Source organism: Symsagittifera roscoffensis, chromosome 4, assembly GCF_963678635.1.
Source record: "Symsagittifera roscoffensis chromosome 4, txSymRosc1.1, whole genome shotgun sequence".
NCBI classification, from domain to species: domain Eukaryota; kingdom Metazoa; phylum Xenacoelomorpha; order Acoela; family Convolutidae; genus Symsagittifera; species Symsagittifera roscoffensis.
In genome coordinates, this window is record NC_087065.1 from 59,916,936 (window position 1) to 59,937,259 (window position 20,324).

Consider the following 20,324-nt stretch of genomic DNA (forward strand, 5'->3'; position numbering starts at 1 on the left):
CTGTGCTCCCAATTTAATTGATCGGTGGTAGATTTGAGGCGAGGTGAGGTTCACTTAGTCTTCGCTATTTGATCTATCAATGCTTAGCTTCCACTTCAGCGTACTATAGTACTAAGTGGTGTTCTGAATGTGTCTGATAATCGTGCATTGTGGGTAGGGGACCTAGACGACCCTGATGCGTGACAGCACAATTCATTGCTCCTCCATCCCTCTTTTTAATGACTGATTCCATTTCAATGCTATCTTTACAACCGGTCTGACATTTTATCTCATAGCATTCTTCATGCTTCTAAATTTTGCGAATGTAATAAAGGTAAAAACTAGATGGTCGCGAACATTTTTTCTAAACGAGGAGAGTGGATAGTCATTATAGTCTGTGTTGGATTGGAATTGACTCTATATTGAAAACATGCTGGAACCATTATTCATGGTCATTTTAATCGTTTTATCTTGACCAGGTACTGATTTTTCTGTAGGTTATCAGTAATAGGTCAATTCAATGCATTTCAATTTCTAAACGTATATTTTTGGTTTCACAATGACTATTTTTGATTGAGGCCTTCAATTTGTTTTTAGCTCCTACGTCTTTCTAGCCATAAGTCTATTTTGATATGCTTGATCGAATCCAAGACTAGGTTGAGTTATTTTGATTAGTTGCATGCCCAAGAGCCATTGTTGATGTTTTCAAAATGACCGCTTTGAAAGCCAGATAAATCGAAATTAGACCGATTTATTTTAGATATGAACAGTCCTAGGGGACGTCATTTTGTGGTTACAGACCATGCAATTTGTTCAGCCAACCTCAACTTATTACGATTTGAAACGGAACTGTGATTTTGATGAATACCGTTTATAGTCCCAAAACTCGCTGTCTTGTTGAAACTTAATACCTAACTGTTAATGCAAGGCTGTTGGCTTTCAATATTTGAAGAACAAAATTCATATTGCAGGTGTTGCAATCTTAGGTAGATTTACAATACCTTGAAATATGCCGGTATTGAGCTGTTTTTGCGTTAGCTGAATGTTTTTGTTTTTGGTTTGCGAGCTGCAGAGTTTGAAGGTTGTTCAAATTATTCATACGTCACAATTTAACTGTTGACATAGAGAGTGGTCACTGGAAACTAGGGTCGTTAAAAGTTTCAGTGTTTAAAGTTTCAGATTGGATTACTGTCGTAGTTAATCCGGTGACGGATAGTTGAAACTCTGCAAAATCATGATTGGAGAATTTTTTGTTATTTTTGCCAGCTGTTTTTGTAGCCTATAAAGCTTGAGCATCGTCCAGTTTGAGGAATCGATATTAATCTGATTGTTTGAACCTGTTATAAAAAAAATTGTTTGGGTAGTACGTCGAAATTTTGGTTAGGTTTTGCTCTGACTACTAATATTATGAGAGAATCTGTTCTTAAATATTTCGATTTTTTTTTGTTTAAAAAACTATCTAATTTCTTTAATGGGCAGCAGCAGACATTTAATAACTTTTAAAAAACAATTAAATTTTGAAATTAGTTTTTCGCCCATTATATCATTATATACTTAGGAAAATGCTCAAAAATAAGGAAAAATATTGTTTATAAAATTAACCGATTTAGCCTGATTCACCTAAAATGCCTGAAAAAGCTTGCCTTATGACCTTATGAAAGCCAAATTATGCAAGAACTTTTAAAAATTTTTAAGAATCAAAACTGGCGTTTTCGTGCCAACCTCAGACGTTTCTTTAATTCAAAATCACAACGAGTTTCAATAGTAGGAAGGTTACAAATGTACAGATAACTGAGTGAAGTATGATCAAATGGACTTCAAAAGCCTTTATCTCATAAAAGTTTGTCTGGATACTTTTACTCAAAGCGGAATAAAGTTGACTCAAGACTTCGTGGATCAAGTTAATATCCTCTCCCCTTAATAGACCAAGTTAAGATCCTCCACCCCAGCTCTGAATTAAATTAAATTTGTTAAGCGCTGCATGTAAAATGTTTTTAGGGGGGAGGATGTTAACTTGGTCCGACTTCATTTATTTAAATGACGCGCATGAGATATGAATCGGCCGAGGAAAAAAATCAGTTACTGAATAGTCATGCAACATAAAAGTAATATTATGCACAAACATGGCGTGATTTTTGACCGACTTAAATACGCCCATTTTCGTCTCGTCTACACCAGCTGGTTTCTACACATCTTTTGCCTTTATGGAAATCGAGAAAAATCTTCCTAATTATTATCTCAGTTTTTATATACATTTCAACTTGTGAAACGTCGACTGTGCTTAACTGTGACGCCTTACTTGTATCAAAAGTATGTAGGCGGATAAATTGCCGCGGATAAATAATTCGCGTATTGAAACTATCAAAGTGAATTGGTCTAAATTAAAAAAAAAACGCCACAGACATTTATATTGGTCTGAATTAAAAAACAACAACCAACACAGGCATTTATATTCCTCGCTTTCTTCGACAATAAAAGTTATGCTCATCTAAAAAAAAGTTATATCATCTAAGTCAAATCAGCAAACTTTAAAATTGTAAACCGCGTAGTTCTACAAAATTGAAAGCAAATGAAACCAAAAAAAGCACAGCATTTTGACTCCACACTCGATTCATTTGGCAGCGATCTGGAGTCCAAATGATTTTTTGTGGAATTCTGCTGCAATTACGAGCCTGCAATTAAATGTATTTTAAAAAAAGAAACCATGTATTTGTACATTTAGGAGCCGAGCGAGCCCACTTTTGTGCTCTGCTATAAAACCGAGCTTGGCATCATAATGAGCTGGGTCTGCTTTGATTTATTCTTTTTATGAATCCGTAACCAAAATGATATTCTGGTCTGAAAATGTAGTAAATCTGATTAAGCCGTAAATCCGTAAGCGAGGCACATGCAAATCGGAGACAATATGGAACCAAACATAGTGAGTCGCGTGTTGAATAATGCAGTGGTTTAAAATGCGAACAAGACTGCTCGTATCAGGGCGAAACCCTGAATGTTCCGACTGCCTTTTAAGGTCTATGAAGCAGAAATAAGATGAAAAAATTAAATATAAAAAAAGAAAAAAAATTGAAAAAAAAAGTTTGGGCACACGCCATATAAAGTACAAAGTGATAAATTTAGCTTCTAGTAACAGATCAATAAGCTTCTTTCAACCAATTTGGAACGATTTCTAAGACGGATTAAATCTATGCTTACGCGTTAATAGCGCGAAATATATCGCGCGTTAATTGTCCCAAATTGGCCAAAATGCTAATCTTTAAACCCCCATAACTTTACAAAAATGGATCACAGGTGAAATATCTTTTCAAATTTAAGCTCAGGGCAACAATACCTTTTGAATGATATAAAAAAATTCTGTCAAAAGTGGCTAGTTAAAAAGTCGATATTTGTCTGAAGAAAAAAAAGCCCACCCCGAGCACGAATATTCCGTTACTTTCGTATCAAAAGTCGGAACAATAACACTTGGTTTAATTGATGAGTCGTCATGGTAGTTCAAGAGGATATGATTTGAAACTGCTCCAAATGTTTTTTTTGCTAACTTTTAGATCTACTTTTTTAAAATTGAGCCAAAAACTAATTCAGAAGTTGATCTACCATCTAGTGTGCAAATGTCACGGAAGTTTCCTCCGATTGTGAACAAACCCGTCAAAAAGTTACATCATATGATTGAAGTTGGCATGAATATCTTAACTGTTACATAATTATTACGTGACTAATATAAAACAATTACATTTTATCGGCTGGTTAAAATGATAGCTCGTTTATACTTCGGCTGGTGTATATGACACCGTTGCATCCACTGTTACATAAGTTGGAGCATGTTTCCTGTTAAAAGGAATGTATGGGCTGAAAATATATATAGACTTGGTTTTTAGCAGTTTCGGCGAATTCAAAAACACAGTTTTTTGAAGTCAACGCTGACAGTTGCTCATTTTATAAGTCCATCGAAATGCATTTGGAGGGGCTTTGATCTCATATGTAACTGGATTCTCTGTAACATATTCTTAGTGCGTTTTATAGCCGCTAGTAGGGTTTTCAACCTGAGTATTGTCCCTGAATTGTAAACAAAATATTTGGCTCAATTTTATAGCTTTCTTCCTCCGAACTTTCCAGTGTTGCTCCGGAATATTGACAACCTACTAACAGTATAAGTGTATTTCAGGTTTCCTGTCAGGTTGAACATGTGAGCTAAAAAGTATTGATTGTAGCCATTTTTTGTTCTGACCACTTTTTGTATTAGGGAGTATTTTAAATTTTTTTTCTTCTTTAAAGAGTGGAATGATATAGCATATTAAAGCCCTCACAGTCGTGATTCGAACGAGATCTAAAAATTTCAAATGCATTTTCCCAGTTTTGAGAAAAACCGTTTTGAAATTTTTGGTTTTTTGTCTTAATTCGAGCGAATAAAGCGAGGGAACAGGCTTACAACAGCTTATTTTATTGGCTTAGAAGCTCACAATAGCCTAATTTAAAATGTAAATACTTAGTTTTCTGAATAAAGTTAGTTTTTTGAGTATTTTCGTGCCTCCTTGGTATGAAAAATTTGAAAAATACAAGAAATATATTCTAAAAAAATTTAAAAATTTGTTTTCTGATTTTTTTGTTCTAGTTATTATTCACCAGTTATTGTCTTACTTTTTTTTACTATGACAGTCGAATATGCCTAATCGATAACTCTTCGTTCAGTTTTTTTTTATCACACCACGCCGAAAGAAAATACGACACTATTTTGAAAAAAACGGAAAATTCTGCTACTTTTACATTACCCAGCTATCCTTGTTATAATATTTGTAATATTACAGCCATTTCAAGCCTTGGTTCGGTTGATATTTGAAACCTTCGAAAACATTCTCAGTATCAAGAAAAATTGCTCCGGCAAGTTATATATATGTGTTTTCGAAGGTTTCAAATATCAAACGAACCAAGGCTTGAAATGGCTGTAATATTATAAATCTCTTAACACCCACTGACCTATTTGTGGTACCTGATTTTACGCAGAAAAAAAAACATGAAGCCTTAGTTGCTTTCCATTTCGTGATCGGAATGAAAAACTTCGATGTTGTTGGATGAATAATAATCACATAAGTGTTCGCAATTAATTCTGAGAAGACCTTCAATCTCCTCATTTTGTCAATTGTGTCTGGGTTAATACCTGATCTTGTTTCAGGTTCTGGAAAGGAGACATTGCTTCGACACTTTGGTCTAACACTGTAAGTTTTCAAGGTGATCAGTTCAACTTCGAATTCGAGTTGAACAGTATCTAAACAATATAGTTTGAAGTTTTAGCTTTAATTAGCTTGAAAGAATTCATTTTTTAAATGTAAAAGTAAAAGTTCTTAATGAAAACCTACTATCATTCAAAATGTTTTAATTTCAGATTGCACGAGAGCAGATCCACTTTAGCCGATGCCATCAGACTGATTGTGCCAGATGTGCTGACCTTAGTGGCGTCCATATCCAGTCTGAGTTTCTGCAAGAGGTACCAGATGCCGAAGAGGAGAAACAACAGCCACCTCCCAAACCCACACCCCATTCCACACACAGTCAGTCAGTCTTTCCAGGTAGGGCTTCTACTGTTATCATTCTCAATGATAGTTTCGTTTTTAAAGCTATACCCGATGTTTGAAGCTAGTGGGGGTGGTGATGTTCAAGTATCTTTAAATTTTAATTGCGTTGTTAAGAATCCTGAGTTCTCTCGTCGAGTCTCGCACACGTTTGCCACAACTATGGGCCAGTTGAACCTCTAACGATTGGCAAATACTTTTTGTTCCAGCCTTTTCACGAAGCTCAACGAACTATAGCATAGGACAGAAAGTTTATTAATCAAAAAAAAAATTTCAAATGTTATTGTGTTGCTGCAGGACACGTTCCACTACTTTTCCATCAACCTGTCTCTATGTGTGGCTGGAATTTGCTACCCCTCCCTCCCCTCGGGACTCTACTTCCTCCTTTTCGTCTTCTTCACCACTTGGTGGTCTGCAAAACAGGAAGTGGGGTCCTGGTTCGCCTACGTCACTCTTCTCTTGCTGGCTGTGTGTGGCTGTCACATAGTCTTGCTCTACACGTTTCAGATGCAATTCCTAGAACACTTCGCTAATCCAGCTGAACTCTTTTCAAGGTTTGAACAGTTATTGATCAATTAACTGCATAAAATTTTGACAAGGGCAAACGCTGGTGTTTTTTGCGGTCGCCTCCACTTTAGAATTCAAACAGAATGTTAATTGGTTCTTTACTTGAACTTCGGATGCATAATTGACAGAAGTCTAGCATTTATGCAGCAATTACTAAAAGAAAAACAATTCGATAAACACGAGCCGGATAAAAGTATTCTCTTGGAGCAAAAAAATGCACAAAAAGGTCACGGGTGATAGTAGTTTGTGATACATGCAGAACGAGAAAGATATGAGAATTTGCAAACATTTTTGTAAATTTTAACCAAACACTTTAACAAAAACTTTGTCTGCTTTTAGACTGTTCGGCTTGGCGGCCGTGGTGCGGACTGACTGCAGAAGACCCTACTCTCTGGCTCTGTACGACAGAGTAGACTGGACCCATATAGCAAACCCACTGTGTCTCTACTTCTGCTATTCTGTCCTCGCAGTCAGGTCTCGATACTGGTTCTTCAGGGTCAGTAGTGCACTCATTTGAAATATTAAATTAATACTAGTAATTTAGCATGTATTATATCGAACTTCGAAATTAATTTAATCACATACTAAATCTAAGACATAGATCACGAAAATTTTAGAAACAAACGAAATCTGGATTATTTTTTTGCTAAAAGAGTGATTGTAACTTTTGCGAAGGTAAACGGCTGCAAAACATTCGATTTTTACACCGACATATGTCTGGTTGTTCCGACCACTGAAAGCGGGGAGGAAATTTGTCTTCGGGCTGGTTTTAAAATTTTTTCTCGACAAAACAACAGACTTTTGTCGTTTGAATTTTTTGCATTTTTGTCCAATTTCGAGCGAGTAGGTCTTATAATAGGCATATAGTAGTCTGAATCTTAAATTAGGCTGTAAAAATTTAGTTTACTCCAGTAAAATTAGTTTTCGAAATTTGTTTTTGCGCTTTCTTCAGAAATTTTATTTTTTCAAAAAAAAAATCAAATCTACAAAAAATCATAAAAAACTTGTTTGAACTTTTAAAATGTTTTTATTTTTCAACTCTTTTTTCTTCAGATTCTCACCACAGCAAACAAATTTGAAAACAAAGAAAGAAATGGTTTTTTTTAAAGTTCATGCAATTGAAAATCAGGTACCACAAATAATCATCGGAATCGGTTGTGTGATATATCATAACAAAGCCCTTTCAGCAGTCGTGATTCGATCGACATCAAAACTTTTTCCCAGTGTTTAGAAAACTGGTTTTAAATTTTTGAGCTTTGGTTCAATTTCGAGCAAGTGAAATTAGTTATTGAAAAGTTTTAGTGTCATTTTCGGAATAAAAACACTTCAAACAACCTAAAAACTGCAAAAAAAAAAGAAAATATTTAAGAATCTTTAAATTTTTATTGATTTTTTTAATATATATTTTTTTGTTTTTCCAGTAATTTTCGATAAAAACTTTCCAATGTGCTTTTTTTTCAAGAATATGGTCGGAAATTGCACAGCACCGGCTATACTTGTTGTTTTTTGTTTTAGTCTAAACTACAGGAGAGAATGATGGCTCAAATTGAAAAATTGGCTGCTGAAGAATTAGAGAAAACTGCCAGACTTCGGTCGAACGTTGTGGTAAGTTAAAACCGTTGAGGAACACTTGCTGGCTGTGTTTCTGTCTGTTTTCAATTACATAGTGCACTAATATACGCTATATTCGTTTAAAAAGATATCAAATTGATTTTCGCTTGATTTGAAACGAAACTAAACTGAACCAGCTTTCATTTAGACAGTTGACAAGTGCTCTTTTTTTTATTTGTCCGGTATTATTTGATAACTTTAATCCGTTTTGGACAAATTTAGAGAGCGCGACCCGGTAGATCCGGAGCAAATAATTTCACAGCCGTTTCTGCCGTCGATTCCGATGATGACGCTTTAAAGATGTCTTTGACCTTGAATCATTCTGTCGGCGTGAGCGCCAACAACGTGGCGACTATATCTGACTCGGTTCCCCATATCCACGATTCGAGTACATTTCCAAACAATATCTTACCGCACTCAATTGACATTCCGCTGACGTCGGTGAAAACGGACCCCACGGAGGTACCGGGGTCTCCAGTTAGAGGAGATAGGGCAACAGAAATGGGATCATCAACTGCCAATCTTTCCAAATCAGGAACGATTCTGTACCCCAACTTAAGTCGCAAGGTATAATCGCATCTGATGTTCTATACCAATGTTTTTTCCCGTTTTTTTGAAAATCTAGACCTCTTTTGTTCAACTTGACCGAATTGACTTTCCGAGCTCTCCATAAACACTAGAAAGACCTTCTTTTGCTGAAATTTTTATTATTTGCTAAGCATATTTCTGTATTGTGACGCCATTAAGAATTGCAGTAAATGGAAACATATGGAAGCGCTTTTTTAATAAAGCCGGTTTTTTGAAAACAGGTTGTGGTTGCAATGTTTAGTTGGTAGATTAACTTTTATCAAATTATTTATTATTTTATTAGTTTATTTAAATACTAGTTGAGACCCTCTTGTTTCAGCCTTCATCTCACGCGTTGGGTGCTCTATCGTTACACTTAATCAAAAAGTCTTCGGGTCTGTCTCCCTTCAATGCACCAGGCACCCCCTCGGCCGAACAAGGGGGGCGTGTGCGGAGACAAAATGAACACGACGGAGAAGTGATGGGGAGGGGGAGGGGAAGGGGCAAGAATGTGTGGCTGCAGAGGGCGGGCCTGTACAATCTGGTGTTGAAAATGTTTCAGTTTCTGGTAAAAAGGAGCTGCACGTGCGCACCCATGATTATGATGGTCAGTAATCAACTTTATGACCATAACTTTATACATAACGTATTCATTTTTATTGCATCTTTTTTAATAATTTTTCATAACACTTTTAGAAAAACTGATAATTCAACTAAAAAGGAAGAACGCTTTTTAATTTGGATGATTTCTCGCGCAAAATTGAGTCCCGGTTGTAAACATTCGAGTAGCATCATGCTAAAGCCCACTTAGTAACCTGATCGAAAAATCAGATTTTTTCTTTAAAAATCTATGTTAAGTATCCCTAGTAGTCCTCCTCTTCGAAATAATCTATTATTTGTGGTGTTTCGACATTCTTGTGGCGGCTTGTACAGGGTTAGCGGGCGCGATAGCCAAGGCTTAGCAATTCAATCAGCGGAAGTGTATTTCAATCAACGTTTGAGGATCAGACCATGACACGGCTCTATCCCCCCCCCCCACCTGGAATGATCATCAGTTTTATGGTTTAATTAATGTTTTTACAAGGCTAGGTATGAAAAACAAAAAATAGGTTTATCATGGCTTAGTGAGTCCGCATGTCATAACAATAGGGTGACGCAAAAAAAACTTTACTTGTAAGAATTCGCAAGTGGGTATACAGGAAAAGAGCCCATTGCACTTTCGATGGAAATCTTGGTAACACTCAAGTACTTGATAAGTATGACTCCACACAATGGCGGATCTAGGATTTTCTCGAGGGGGGGAAACATGCCAATGGAGGCAACTTTAGGCTTTTTTCGAAAATTTTGACCAACAAATTGCGTTTTTTCGGCGCGTGCTCCACGCTCAAAATTAGTATATTTTGGCGTCCACCCCCCACCCCCCTATATATCCGCCCCTGACTTCCCAAAATTAATTTTTTTCTGTTTTTTTTTGTTAAATTAGATTTCAAAAATTGTCAATATCGTCTACTATTCCCTCAGAAGCTACTCCTCTCGCACATTTGAAATAATATGAATTTCAAAAATTTGTCAATTACCCGAGAAGTCGTTAAGTGATTTATATTAAAGCGATTAGCGGCTTAGCAGTTTGTATTAGCACAGTAAAAACCCAGGCTCAGGATAATTAATTTCTTCTGATTCTGGTCGGTGATCAACACAAAGCGTTTTCGTGGAATTTGGATTCAATTGCTCGAGCTCAAAACATGTTTTTTGAAGTTGAGTTTGTTATTCCGGCTTTCGAAGAAAGTAAAGAGTAAATATGCTCGTGGTGTTTTTTTATTCAGACCAATTTAACGATTGCGATTAGCATGCGTTATCAAATTGGAACATAGATTTTTTTGTCGGGTTAAAAACTTGCTTAACAGTATCGCTTGAATCGCTTGGTATCTTGGCTCATAATGTTATATTATTATTGTGTTATTTTTAGTCTTATTTTGTTTTGTCGGCTTAGATGCAACATTAAGATTTTTTTTGCTGTATGTACCTTTCATTGTAGTTGTTTTTTTTTTGTTTTCATTTATTTCTGCAGTTGTTAATTCTACTAACCTTGGCTTCGTATATCGTTTTTCTGTTTTTTTTTGTTTAAAAAAATATATGGCCTTTATGATATCGGCTAATAATTTATCGGCTTACTAACCTAATTTTGAGTCGTTTTGAAAAAAAAACATAATTTTTTATGCTTTCTTCCGGATTGCACAAAACTTTAAAAATCGCTTAATAGAATTTATAATTCAAAGTTTTTTTTGACAACAACTTTATTTTCGCTTCATTGCTCGACAATTATTTTTGAAATTTCATTAAACGCCGTCGAATGTGTTTCCAGAGAACCATAAATTGTGTGTTTTCCTCCGGATCGCACAAAATCAGAATAGATTTTTTACTTGAAAGATTTTTGTGACAACAATTTTATTTTCGCTCGATAATCGTTTTTGATTTTTCCTTGAACGCCGTCAAATGTGTTTCTGGACGTGTTTTTCGGAAATAGAACATCCTTCCAGACAACATTTTGAAGTTTTTCAGTTGTGGTTTTTTCGAAATGTTTCCGATTTCGTTGGACTTAATGGGTCTCTTTTGCTTTCCTGTCTGCTAGCTTGCATTGCTTTTTTGTGGTAGCGCAAGTGAATCGAAGCCCCGCTTCGCCTCTGTGTCCAAAAAATTATTCGCTAGCACGGAGGATTGCTCCAAGGCTCTGCGAGAATACCGCCGGTTGCGCACAGTGCTCTAATAACTTGACACGAACTCAATCAAAGTGCTCGTTCTACACATTGATGCTTGAAGTGTAACGCGGGTTATTTGACTCACCATTAGATCGTTTCGAAATTGAATTGAGGGAAATTTATTGGTCTTAGTCATTCAATGCACGAATCAAATGTTTGTTAACGCTTGAAAACTGATTGGCAAAAACAACTGATGTTATTGCTTTTTTCTTTTGAATTTATTTCGCGCAGTCTGTCCTTCGCGCCCGAGAAAATCTTTTAACACTTAAACAAGACCAGTTGAAGAACAGTCGGAACACTCAGGGCTTTGCCTTGATACAGGCAGTCTTGTTCCCATTTGCGCCTAAAGGTTTCACTCATGTTGTAATAACCTTAAATTACCTATAATTACCGGTAAAAATTAATTCATCGTAAATAACTTCGAGCAGTGAAGAGTACTCCCAAATTCATGCCAAGTAACTTCAAAATAAATAGAGTACTCCATAGACCTTCAAAAGGCAGTCGGAACATTCGATGCTTCGCCCTAAAACGAGCAGTTCTGTTGTTTTCTATCTTTTTTTTCTTTTCAGATAGCATGAGCTGCATAATCGCTGAGTTGAAGGACTAGTATTAAAAAAGCCCGGAAAGAAAATCAAAAATCTTTTTAAACTATCATGATTCTAAGGACTCACATCTTAAAACAATCCATCTTTTTTATCCATTGAACCACTGTTGCTGGAGCTTTCACCCGTTGCTCTAGAAATCAAGCAGCATTGACTGCTCCATTTTTAGGAGCTCTTTTTTGTTGTGATTTACTACTTATTTTCGCTACTTCTAAATGAACACTGGTTAATATAATTCATTTTTATAACTAAATGAGTATTTATTACCTAAATAAGGTTTTGTTCCGACTTTCGAGGAAAGTGATGTGATGTGTTTTATTACTAAGTATTTAACTGATCTTCGGTATTGATTAGACACCAGTCCCAGTCTGTTTCAAGTTGAGCATCGACCTTTGGTCGACTAGCGTCATTGTTCAGAATTGTCTGAGACGAGACATTTTAATTCAACACAATTTCTTATTTGATTTCCTGTTTTAGCTTAAAGGTCATATGGTAGAACGGGAAAACTTTTGTTGGTGCAAAGCCGTTATGGCTAAAAGCATTCAAGATACACTATTTATGCTGCTATTTTAATATGCAAATCATATCAAAGTTGTTAAATTAAATGTTTATATCTTACCTAAACTCAAATTGAGTCATTAAAAATCGAAAACCATTCGAGAATTTAAAAATTTCATGGGAGATTTTTGAAGTTTCAATTTCAAAAACCTTATATATTAAAAAAATGACACGTTTTCAGCCTAAGGCCTAATGTTTACGGTGCTATCGAGCGCAACATTTAAAAAGGCTTAGATCAGTGCTTAAAGAATCACTCAGAGCATCACTCAGAGCGAGATGAACTCGATTCAACTTTCAGGCTAGCCAGTACCTGCCCTATTTTTGTCCAATTGCGAACAGGGAATTTTGTCCAATTCCCTGTTCGCATTTACAGATTCATTTCAGTCTGAAACGAATCACTTAAAAACAGCAACTTCTATGCTAAGAGAGAAACTTTTTGCAAACCTCTTCGGTCTATGAAATAAATGGAAATGTTTCAACGTTTCATAGCTTCAAAAACATGCTTAGAAAAACTGAAACTTTTTGCGAACCGATTTAGTCTATGAAATAACTTGAAATAATTACAACGTTTCATAGCTTTTGCAGCTTGCTCACAAAAATTAAAAACTTTCGCAAACCAATTCAGTCTATGAAATAACTTGAAATTATTTAAAGTTTTATAGCTTGATGAAAAGCATAACTGAATTAGAAAAAAATAACCGCTTCGCGAACGATTCAGTCTATGAAAAACATAGCCTAAAAAGCTTGCTTAGAAAAACTTAAATTTTTGCGAACCGATTCGATTTACAAAACAACTTCAAATAGTTTGAAGTTTCTTTACTTTGAACCTTGCTTAGAAAACTTGAAATTTTGGCGAACCGATTCGATCTATCAAACAGCTTGAAAAATTTCAATGTTTCATAGCTTTAAAAACTTGCTTAGAAAAACAACTTTTTCGCAAACGTTTCAGTCTATCAAATACCATGAACTATTTCGAAGTTTCATGGCTTGAAAAGCGTGCTTAGAAAAACTTAAGTTTTATGCAAAACGATTCAGTCTATAAAATAAATTGTAACAATACAAAATGTCATAGCTTTGAAAGCGTGCTTAGAAGAACTTAAACTTTTTAAAAACCGATTCGGTCTACGAAATAACTTGAAAGAATTCAAGTGTTATTAGCTTTATTAGCTTGCCTAGAAAAATTTACACTTTTCGCAAACCGAGTCAGTCCATTAATTTACTCGGAATCTGATTTTTTGTTTCGCATTTTTCAAAGTTTCGAACAGCTTCAAAATTTCGAATAGCTTGCTTAAATAAGTTTTTCAAGAACTGATTTGTTTCAATAAATATCTGGAGTTATGTCAAAATTTTATAGCTTTAAAAGCTTGCTCAGAAAAACCACTTTTTTGCAAACGATTCAGTCCATGAAAAAAACATGAAATTATTCAAAGTTTCTTGGCTTTAAAAACTTGCTCCGAAAACTTCCACTTTTTGCAAAACGATTCAGTCTATAAAATAGCTTGCATTAATACGAAATGTCATAGCTTTAAAATCGTGCTTAAAAAAATTGATTTTTTTGCGAACCGAAAACTCTTAAGCTTTTTGCGTACTGATTCGGTTACTAAGAAAAATTTCAATAAAAAATTTCATTTTTTTGCCAAGTTTGCCTAGAAAAACCTAACTTTTGCTGATTGATTTGCTCTATGAAACAACGTGAAATATTTAAATATTTCATTGCTTGAATAGCTTTATATGAAAAGCTTAAGTTGAGTCATCCCATTTGCTTTATGAAACATTTTGAAATATATCAAAGTTTCATAGCTTGAACAGCTTGTTTAGAAAAACTTCAGCTTTTCGGGAACAAATTCGTTCTATGAAACTTGAAATTTTTCAAAGCGATTTACGATATGGCCTAACCTGAAATTGTTCAAAATTTTTTTTGCTTGGATAGCTTGATCAGAACACTAACTAATTTTTTGCGAGCCAATCGATTGTTGCAGGCGGGCTTGCTAGTAATGATTGAAACGATTAAAGCATTGAAACATTTTGAAAGTGCAGTTAGAGCATCAAAGATTTCGCCCTGATACGCGCAGTGTTGATGTGTTTATTTTAAGTTCTCAGTTGATATTCTTTAACGTATCACCTGAAAACTTCTGTAACTGCTAGAGAATATAAAAAGTGTTACCCCGTAGGCAAACAGTTTGAACTTGAAAAATTAAAACAACTTTGTTCACTCAAACTTTAAAACAGTCTTGACTATGAAAACAAAGAAACTCGGAGAACCTTTGTCTCATATCGAAGAGGTCATGCTGGTTTACTATTCATGTCGATGTAGAAAATCATGCTAACGGGGCGAACTTGAGAAAAATTTTTAATCTCCATGGATAGCATAACATGGATCAGTTTCAAAGCTCCTCCTTTTACGGTTTCCGATCAAACGGGTTGTATTAAAATTGGTTGTTCGATTGAATACGCTGTATTCACTACTTCAAATTGAATTTCATTGATCTGATTAGATTCAAAGTCAACATAGTCAAAATAATTTTTGTTTATTTTGACTACGTATCGGTTGAGTTTTTAGAGAAATTACTGCTAAGAATTGCAGTTAAAAAACTGGAAAGCTACAAAACTTTCAATATACAAGCTCTGGACTGGGCATCTGGAAAGCTCTTTCCTTCCCCTCAGGGATTCGAGCCCCTGACAACCCAAAAGGTCGGAAACCCTTTGGTTTTAATTTAAGGCATCCATTTTAAAGACATCCATGAAAATAGAGCGTAGAAAAAACGCAATTTTTTGGTCAAAACTTTTCAAAAAGCGAATAAAAAAGCTTTTTTGTTCTTTTTTTTTTTAATTTTGGCTCCAGTGGAGAAAATTTGGTCAAAATAGGGTCTTTATAGTGATCTGGGGAGCTCGGATAATCAATTTGATTGACCAAGCAAAAATCAACAAAATTTTCGATTTTTTTTAACATCCTCTTCAACCCCCTCGAAAAAATCCTGGTTCATTTGGCTGTAAAATAGTGGAAAATACTAATTTAACCTTAATTTATGGGGGGGGGGGGGGGGGCTGAAATCCTTATATTTATGATGAAGCGTTGATGCATGGGAGGTTGATCTAACAACTCTCTTAGAAATAAGTTTATATGTCTAGCTTTGTCTACGTCCCTTGCTGTTCTCCTACGATCGTCACGCTTGATATTCCTAAAATAAAAATTACTTTATTGATTAAAATTTGTCTGAATTGTTGGTAATCAGACTTCAATTGAACTAAGCGCCCTAATTTAAAATTGAGTCTTTGCACAATTGAGCTTGCGAGCGTAGTGTTAAGCGGTCAGTCCGTTTTTGCCGAAATAAAAGTTTTAATGGACTTTTCTTAACCTGGGAACTTTTTCATGAAGTTTAAGGGGTTGCCAATATTTTGCTAAATACTGAACAAAACTATGCGCAATTTTATGTTTTTGTTTATGATGCTCAGCGCGTAAGCCCGAATGATGAGCGCTGAGACTTAGTTCAAAATGCAACTCAGATAAGCAATCCAAGTGCTCATTGTATCAGATGGAATCCCTCATAGGCGAAGAACCGAATGGGCAAAAATAAAAAAAATCAATCAATCAAATATCAGTATTTCCAAATTTGGAAAGAAAATGTGAAAATCTCTAAGAGAGTAAATCTTTCTAGAGACTTAATATTAAAATTGGCCGAAAAAAAACGCAGAAAAATGCCAAGTTTTCACTTTGTCACTGACAAATTGGGACAAATTTTATATGAAGGGCTTCCTTATAAAAATAGTAAAATTTTGCTTCGATTAATATCTTTTAGTTGAACGGCAATTGACTCGTTTCAATCATTGACTTTCAACAGTTTTTTTCCGGTCCTTCGCCGATGATTTGTTCGCCCATTCGGTCCTTCGCCCTTTGTTGCACACTTTTGTTCCGACTTTCGAAAAAGCGGCAGATTATTTGTAGTACGGGTGGTTTCTTTTCTGTACATAATTTCTTCTAAGCTTACATTTTTTGACAGTTTTCATTATATCTTTTGAAAGGTATTGTTGTCTTGAGCTCAAATTTAATCAGATATTTTACCTGAGATAATTTTTTGTAATGTTATGGGGGTTTAAAGGCGGCCAATTCAGCCAATTTGGGACAATTAAATCGCGATAAATTTCGTGCTAGTAACTTGCGAGCTGAAATTTAATCTGTCTTAGATATAATGTCAAAATGGATTGAGGTATTCTATTTGGTCTATTCAATACTTTGCTATATGCAAATTATTGTTCCGACTTCGATACGAAAGTAACGGAATATTTGTGCTCGGGTGGGTTTTTTTTTCTTCAGACAAATTTCGACTTTTTAACTAGCCTTTTTTGACAAAAATTTTTACATCATTCGAAAGGTATTGTTGTCTTAAGCTCAAATTTAATCAGATATTTTACCTGAGATAATTTTTTGTAATGTTATGGGGGTTTAAAGGCGGCCAATTCAGCCAATTTGGGACAATTAAATCGCGATAAATTTCGTGCTAGTAACTTGCAAGCTGAAATTTAATCTGTCTTAGATATAATGTCAAAATGATTGAGGTATTTTATTTGGTCTATTCAATACTTTGCTATATGCGAATTATTGTTCCGACTTCGATACGAAAGTAACGGAATATTTGTGCTCGGGTGGGTTTTTTTTTCTTCAGACAAATTTCGACTTTTTAACTAGCCATTTTTGACAAAAATTTTTACATCATTCGAAAGGTATTGTTGTCTTAAGCTCAAATTTAATCAGATATTTTACCTGAGATAATTTTTTGTCATGTTATGGGGCGCTATTAACGCGTAAGCGGAGAGTTAATCCCTCTTAGAAATCGTTCCAAATTGGTTTACAGAAGCTTATTTGCCATAATTGATTTGTTACAAGGAGCGAATTCTATCCTTTTGTAATTTATATGGCGTGTGGGGTGATGAATTTGAATAAAAAATTTCAAATTTAAGAATTTTTTTTTTTTCATTTTGTTTTATTTCATTTAATTTTTTTAATTTTATTACTGCTTCATATACCTTAAAAGGCAGTCGGAACATTCAGGGCTTTGCCCTGATACGAGCAGTCTTGTATCATTTTGTACTTACAAAATAGAGTAATTGAAACTACTCCATAGAAATTAAAATACAGTCGGAACATTCAGGGCTTCACTTGTCTTTATCTACAATGCGGCACATAAGCTTCGAAAGTGTTTGCAACCGCCCAAATAATCATTTTAAAATAAATTGCGGTAAAATTAATGGGTCTCAAAAATTCACTACTACACTCAAAATTATATTTTGCCATAATTATTACGGTTTCGTTTTTTTATCACCTTTTTTTGCTTTTTAAAAGCTGATTTTTGCTGTCTTTTCTCTTTTGTTTGCGAAGCACACTTTTGCGTTTATCATTTCTCGATCATTTCTCCGTAGCAAGACAAAATTGCCGGTATTGCTTTATAACCGCATTGGCTAATGTCTTAGCACCACATAAAACACCACAACGACGGCGTTCTTAGCCAACAATTTCGAAAAAGCGGCAAAAAGTAGTCTTGGCAGATGAGAACTATTTGTTGCTCTCATTCAGTTAGGATACATACACTCTGCCAGCCAACATGATTATATGGCATTTTCATAGCGTTGAGGACGACCATATCAGTTCTTTCGATCAAAACATTAACTTAATAAAGTAAAGTGCGTTTCCAGCCAAAAGCTATTAAACTTGAGTGTGTCCAAAACCCCGGTCTAACAAGTGTAATAAAAAGCTCATTAAAGAACGTTAAACTAGAAAAAAGTTAAAATTTACTCTACAGTTTACAAACTTGGAGAAAACTTTTGCTTGTTCTAGACATGTTTTTGCAAAATCAATCAATTTTTTTCTGTAACAAACGTACTTTGGGTCCACTGATGGACCCAACCAATGGTATTTTGACGACATACAGTTCTCTTCTGATCCTCTATCACGCAAGATTTAATCCGGAGAGGTTGAGTTGATAGGTCTTTGTCGAGAAACTACGACTTATTTTTCGAGCAGAAATTCGCATGATTTCAACCAAAGAAACTAGGGTCCCGATTCTCAAACTAAATTGTGATGACAAGGCGTTCTATTTGGAGGTCAAAAATCTCTGGTTTTGCGGTAGCTGCTTTCGGTCTTAGACAGTTAACCTTATTGATGATAACCTTATTATGTTATGTCTGTTGAATGCTTTCGTTTTCCTAACTCATCTTCTGTCCTTTTCATGCTCTTGTTTCAAGTTCAGTCCATGAACTACCGGCCTCTTCGACAAATGTGGTGTCATCTCACTTTACCCTGCCTGTCAAATGACAATTTGAACTGATTTCAGGTATGGGGCATCACCTATCACAATTGGATGACCTTTGTGCTTCTAATCTGGGCATCTTGTATCTGGATGTGGCCCAATTCCAGAGAAGCCACTCTTACAACCTCTTCAGTCCTGGTAGTCTACGGCAACTGCCTCTTGATCCTCCAGTACATCTACTCTCTCGATCTCACTGCAGACGAAATGCCTCGTGCTTCTTCTCAGAGGAGTGGGGGGAGTGGTTCAGATGACGAGGGGTTTGATCTTGGACAGGTGGGCCTGGTGGAGTATCAGTATCCGGTCAGACACCTTGCATTGCAGGTTTGCTGATTAATTTCTGAATAATTAATCAGAATAAACTCTCGCTAATGAAGATTTTTTTTTTCAGGGGCAGATCTAGGATTTTCTCAAAGGGGGCGGACCAAATTGATTCTTTGAGCTACCCCAAATCACTCCTAAATATTTTAGTTTGGCAATTATTTTCTGCGCCGCTGGCGAATGTTCGAAAAACAGTGCCAAAAAACGCGTTTGACACTTTTTAGATATTTTGGGTTGGCAGGGGGTCGAATCACTGAATGACAAAAAGGCTTCCACGCCCCCCCCCCCCCCCCCCCCCTAATTCTTCCCCTGCTTTTATTATTAATTAAATGTGCACTAGGTGATCTACTGCTTCTTCTTTTGGGGAACATTCCGACACTTCAAGCGCAAAAGAGAGAAAAAAGTGACCATCTCAAGACTGACTTCGGTGCCGGCTGCCAACCTCTTCTTCAGCGGTCCCCCCACTCTGCCTGGAGGGATAGAGACAGGGGGAGTGACTAATGCAATCCCGTACCACCACCACCATCAGCCATTGTCCTCCATCTTCACAAAGAACCCATTTCCATCTTCGTGTAAGAGATCAAATTTACATTATGTAACCGGGTATTTTTTTCGTAAGTTGTAATATTAATTAATTGATTTAGTTTTTAAAATAACTTTCAGTTCTGATTTCAAGTTTGAGTATCAAAATCAGCTTCAATCATTATTTTGACATTTCAACTCTGAAATCTTTTATTGTCTCAAGTAACCAAAAAAATTGCCCCATTCTACAATCCAGTTCATTTTAGAAGATGCAAACTAACGCTGCGTAATTATTCTTTTGAAAATTTATGTTTTCATTACCCTTGCGATAGCAAGGGTATTGCAATCAAGTAATACACTTTTTTCGCCGCAAACAACTTTGTCCACAGGACTCATTGGAACTCCTGATGGTAAGGATGGGTCATAATGAATTCAATCTTTGTAGGATGTCTTGTAAACTTAGCCTGGTGGTAACGAATTCGCCTGAGAGGGTAAACTTCCAAGGGTCGAATCTGACCGGGAACAATTTTTTTCAAACGTTCCGGTTCAAAAAAATTTCGGCCTATTATTTGTCTGCTTGTTTTGTCGGCTTAGGTGCCACATCTCAGAATCGTTTATTTTAGCTGTAAACAATTTTCTCCGCAGTTGTTTTTGGCATTTTAAAAATCCGACTGAATCGAAAATGGCTTTTCACATTGGTTTTAATTTATCAGTTCAATTTGTTAAAATTTTACTCTTTTTTTCATTACTTTCGTCTTTTTTATCAGCGTAATAAGTTTGTGCCTTGTAAATATTGACTTAGTGGCCTTTTTATGCGTAGTTTTGTCCGGAAAAAATTTTTTTTGCGCGTGTGTGTGCTCTGAGGGGAAAAGAGACTTAACATTTTTCGGCAACAAGGTTTTCTGCTCAGGTTTTTTTTTACTTTGGTACCGCTTGGTAATTATAAATTCTAATCCAATCAACGATCCGGATCATTTG

The 20,324-nt window shown here is 35.6% G+C and overlaps 1 protein-coding gene across 1 annotated transcript in view; it reads left to right on the plus strand.

Annotated features, from left to right (window-relative positions):
- The window catches only part of LOC134844964 (piezo-type mechanosensitive ion channel component 1-like), a 133,655-nt gene that overhangs the window by 27,589 nt on the left and 85,742 nt on the right, over nucleotides 1-20,324 (plus strand). Inside the window, exons 4-12 of the mRNA XM_063861791.1 lie at nucleotides 5,147-5,189; nucleotides 5,357-5,540; nucleotides 5,841-6,097; nucleotides 6,450-6,606; nucleotides 7,626-7,715; nucleotides 7,944-8,288; nucleotides 8,629-8,895; nucleotides 18,531-18,827; nucleotides 19,165-19,396. Of these exons, the coding sequence (XP_063717861.1) occupies nucleotides 5,147-5,189; nucleotides 5,357-5,540; nucleotides 5,841-6,097; nucleotides 6,450-6,606; nucleotides 7,626-7,715; nucleotides 7,944-8,288; nucleotides 8,629-8,895; nucleotides 18,531-18,827; nucleotides 19,165-19,396 (1,872 nt within the window). The remainder of the gene's footprint in view (nucleotides 1-5,146; nucleotides 5,190-5,356; nucleotides 5,541-5,840; nucleotides 6,098-6,449; nucleotides 6,607-7,625; nucleotides 7,716-7,943; nucleotides 8,289-8,628; nucleotides 8,896-18,530; nucleotides 18,828-19,164; nucleotides 19,397-20,324) is intronic.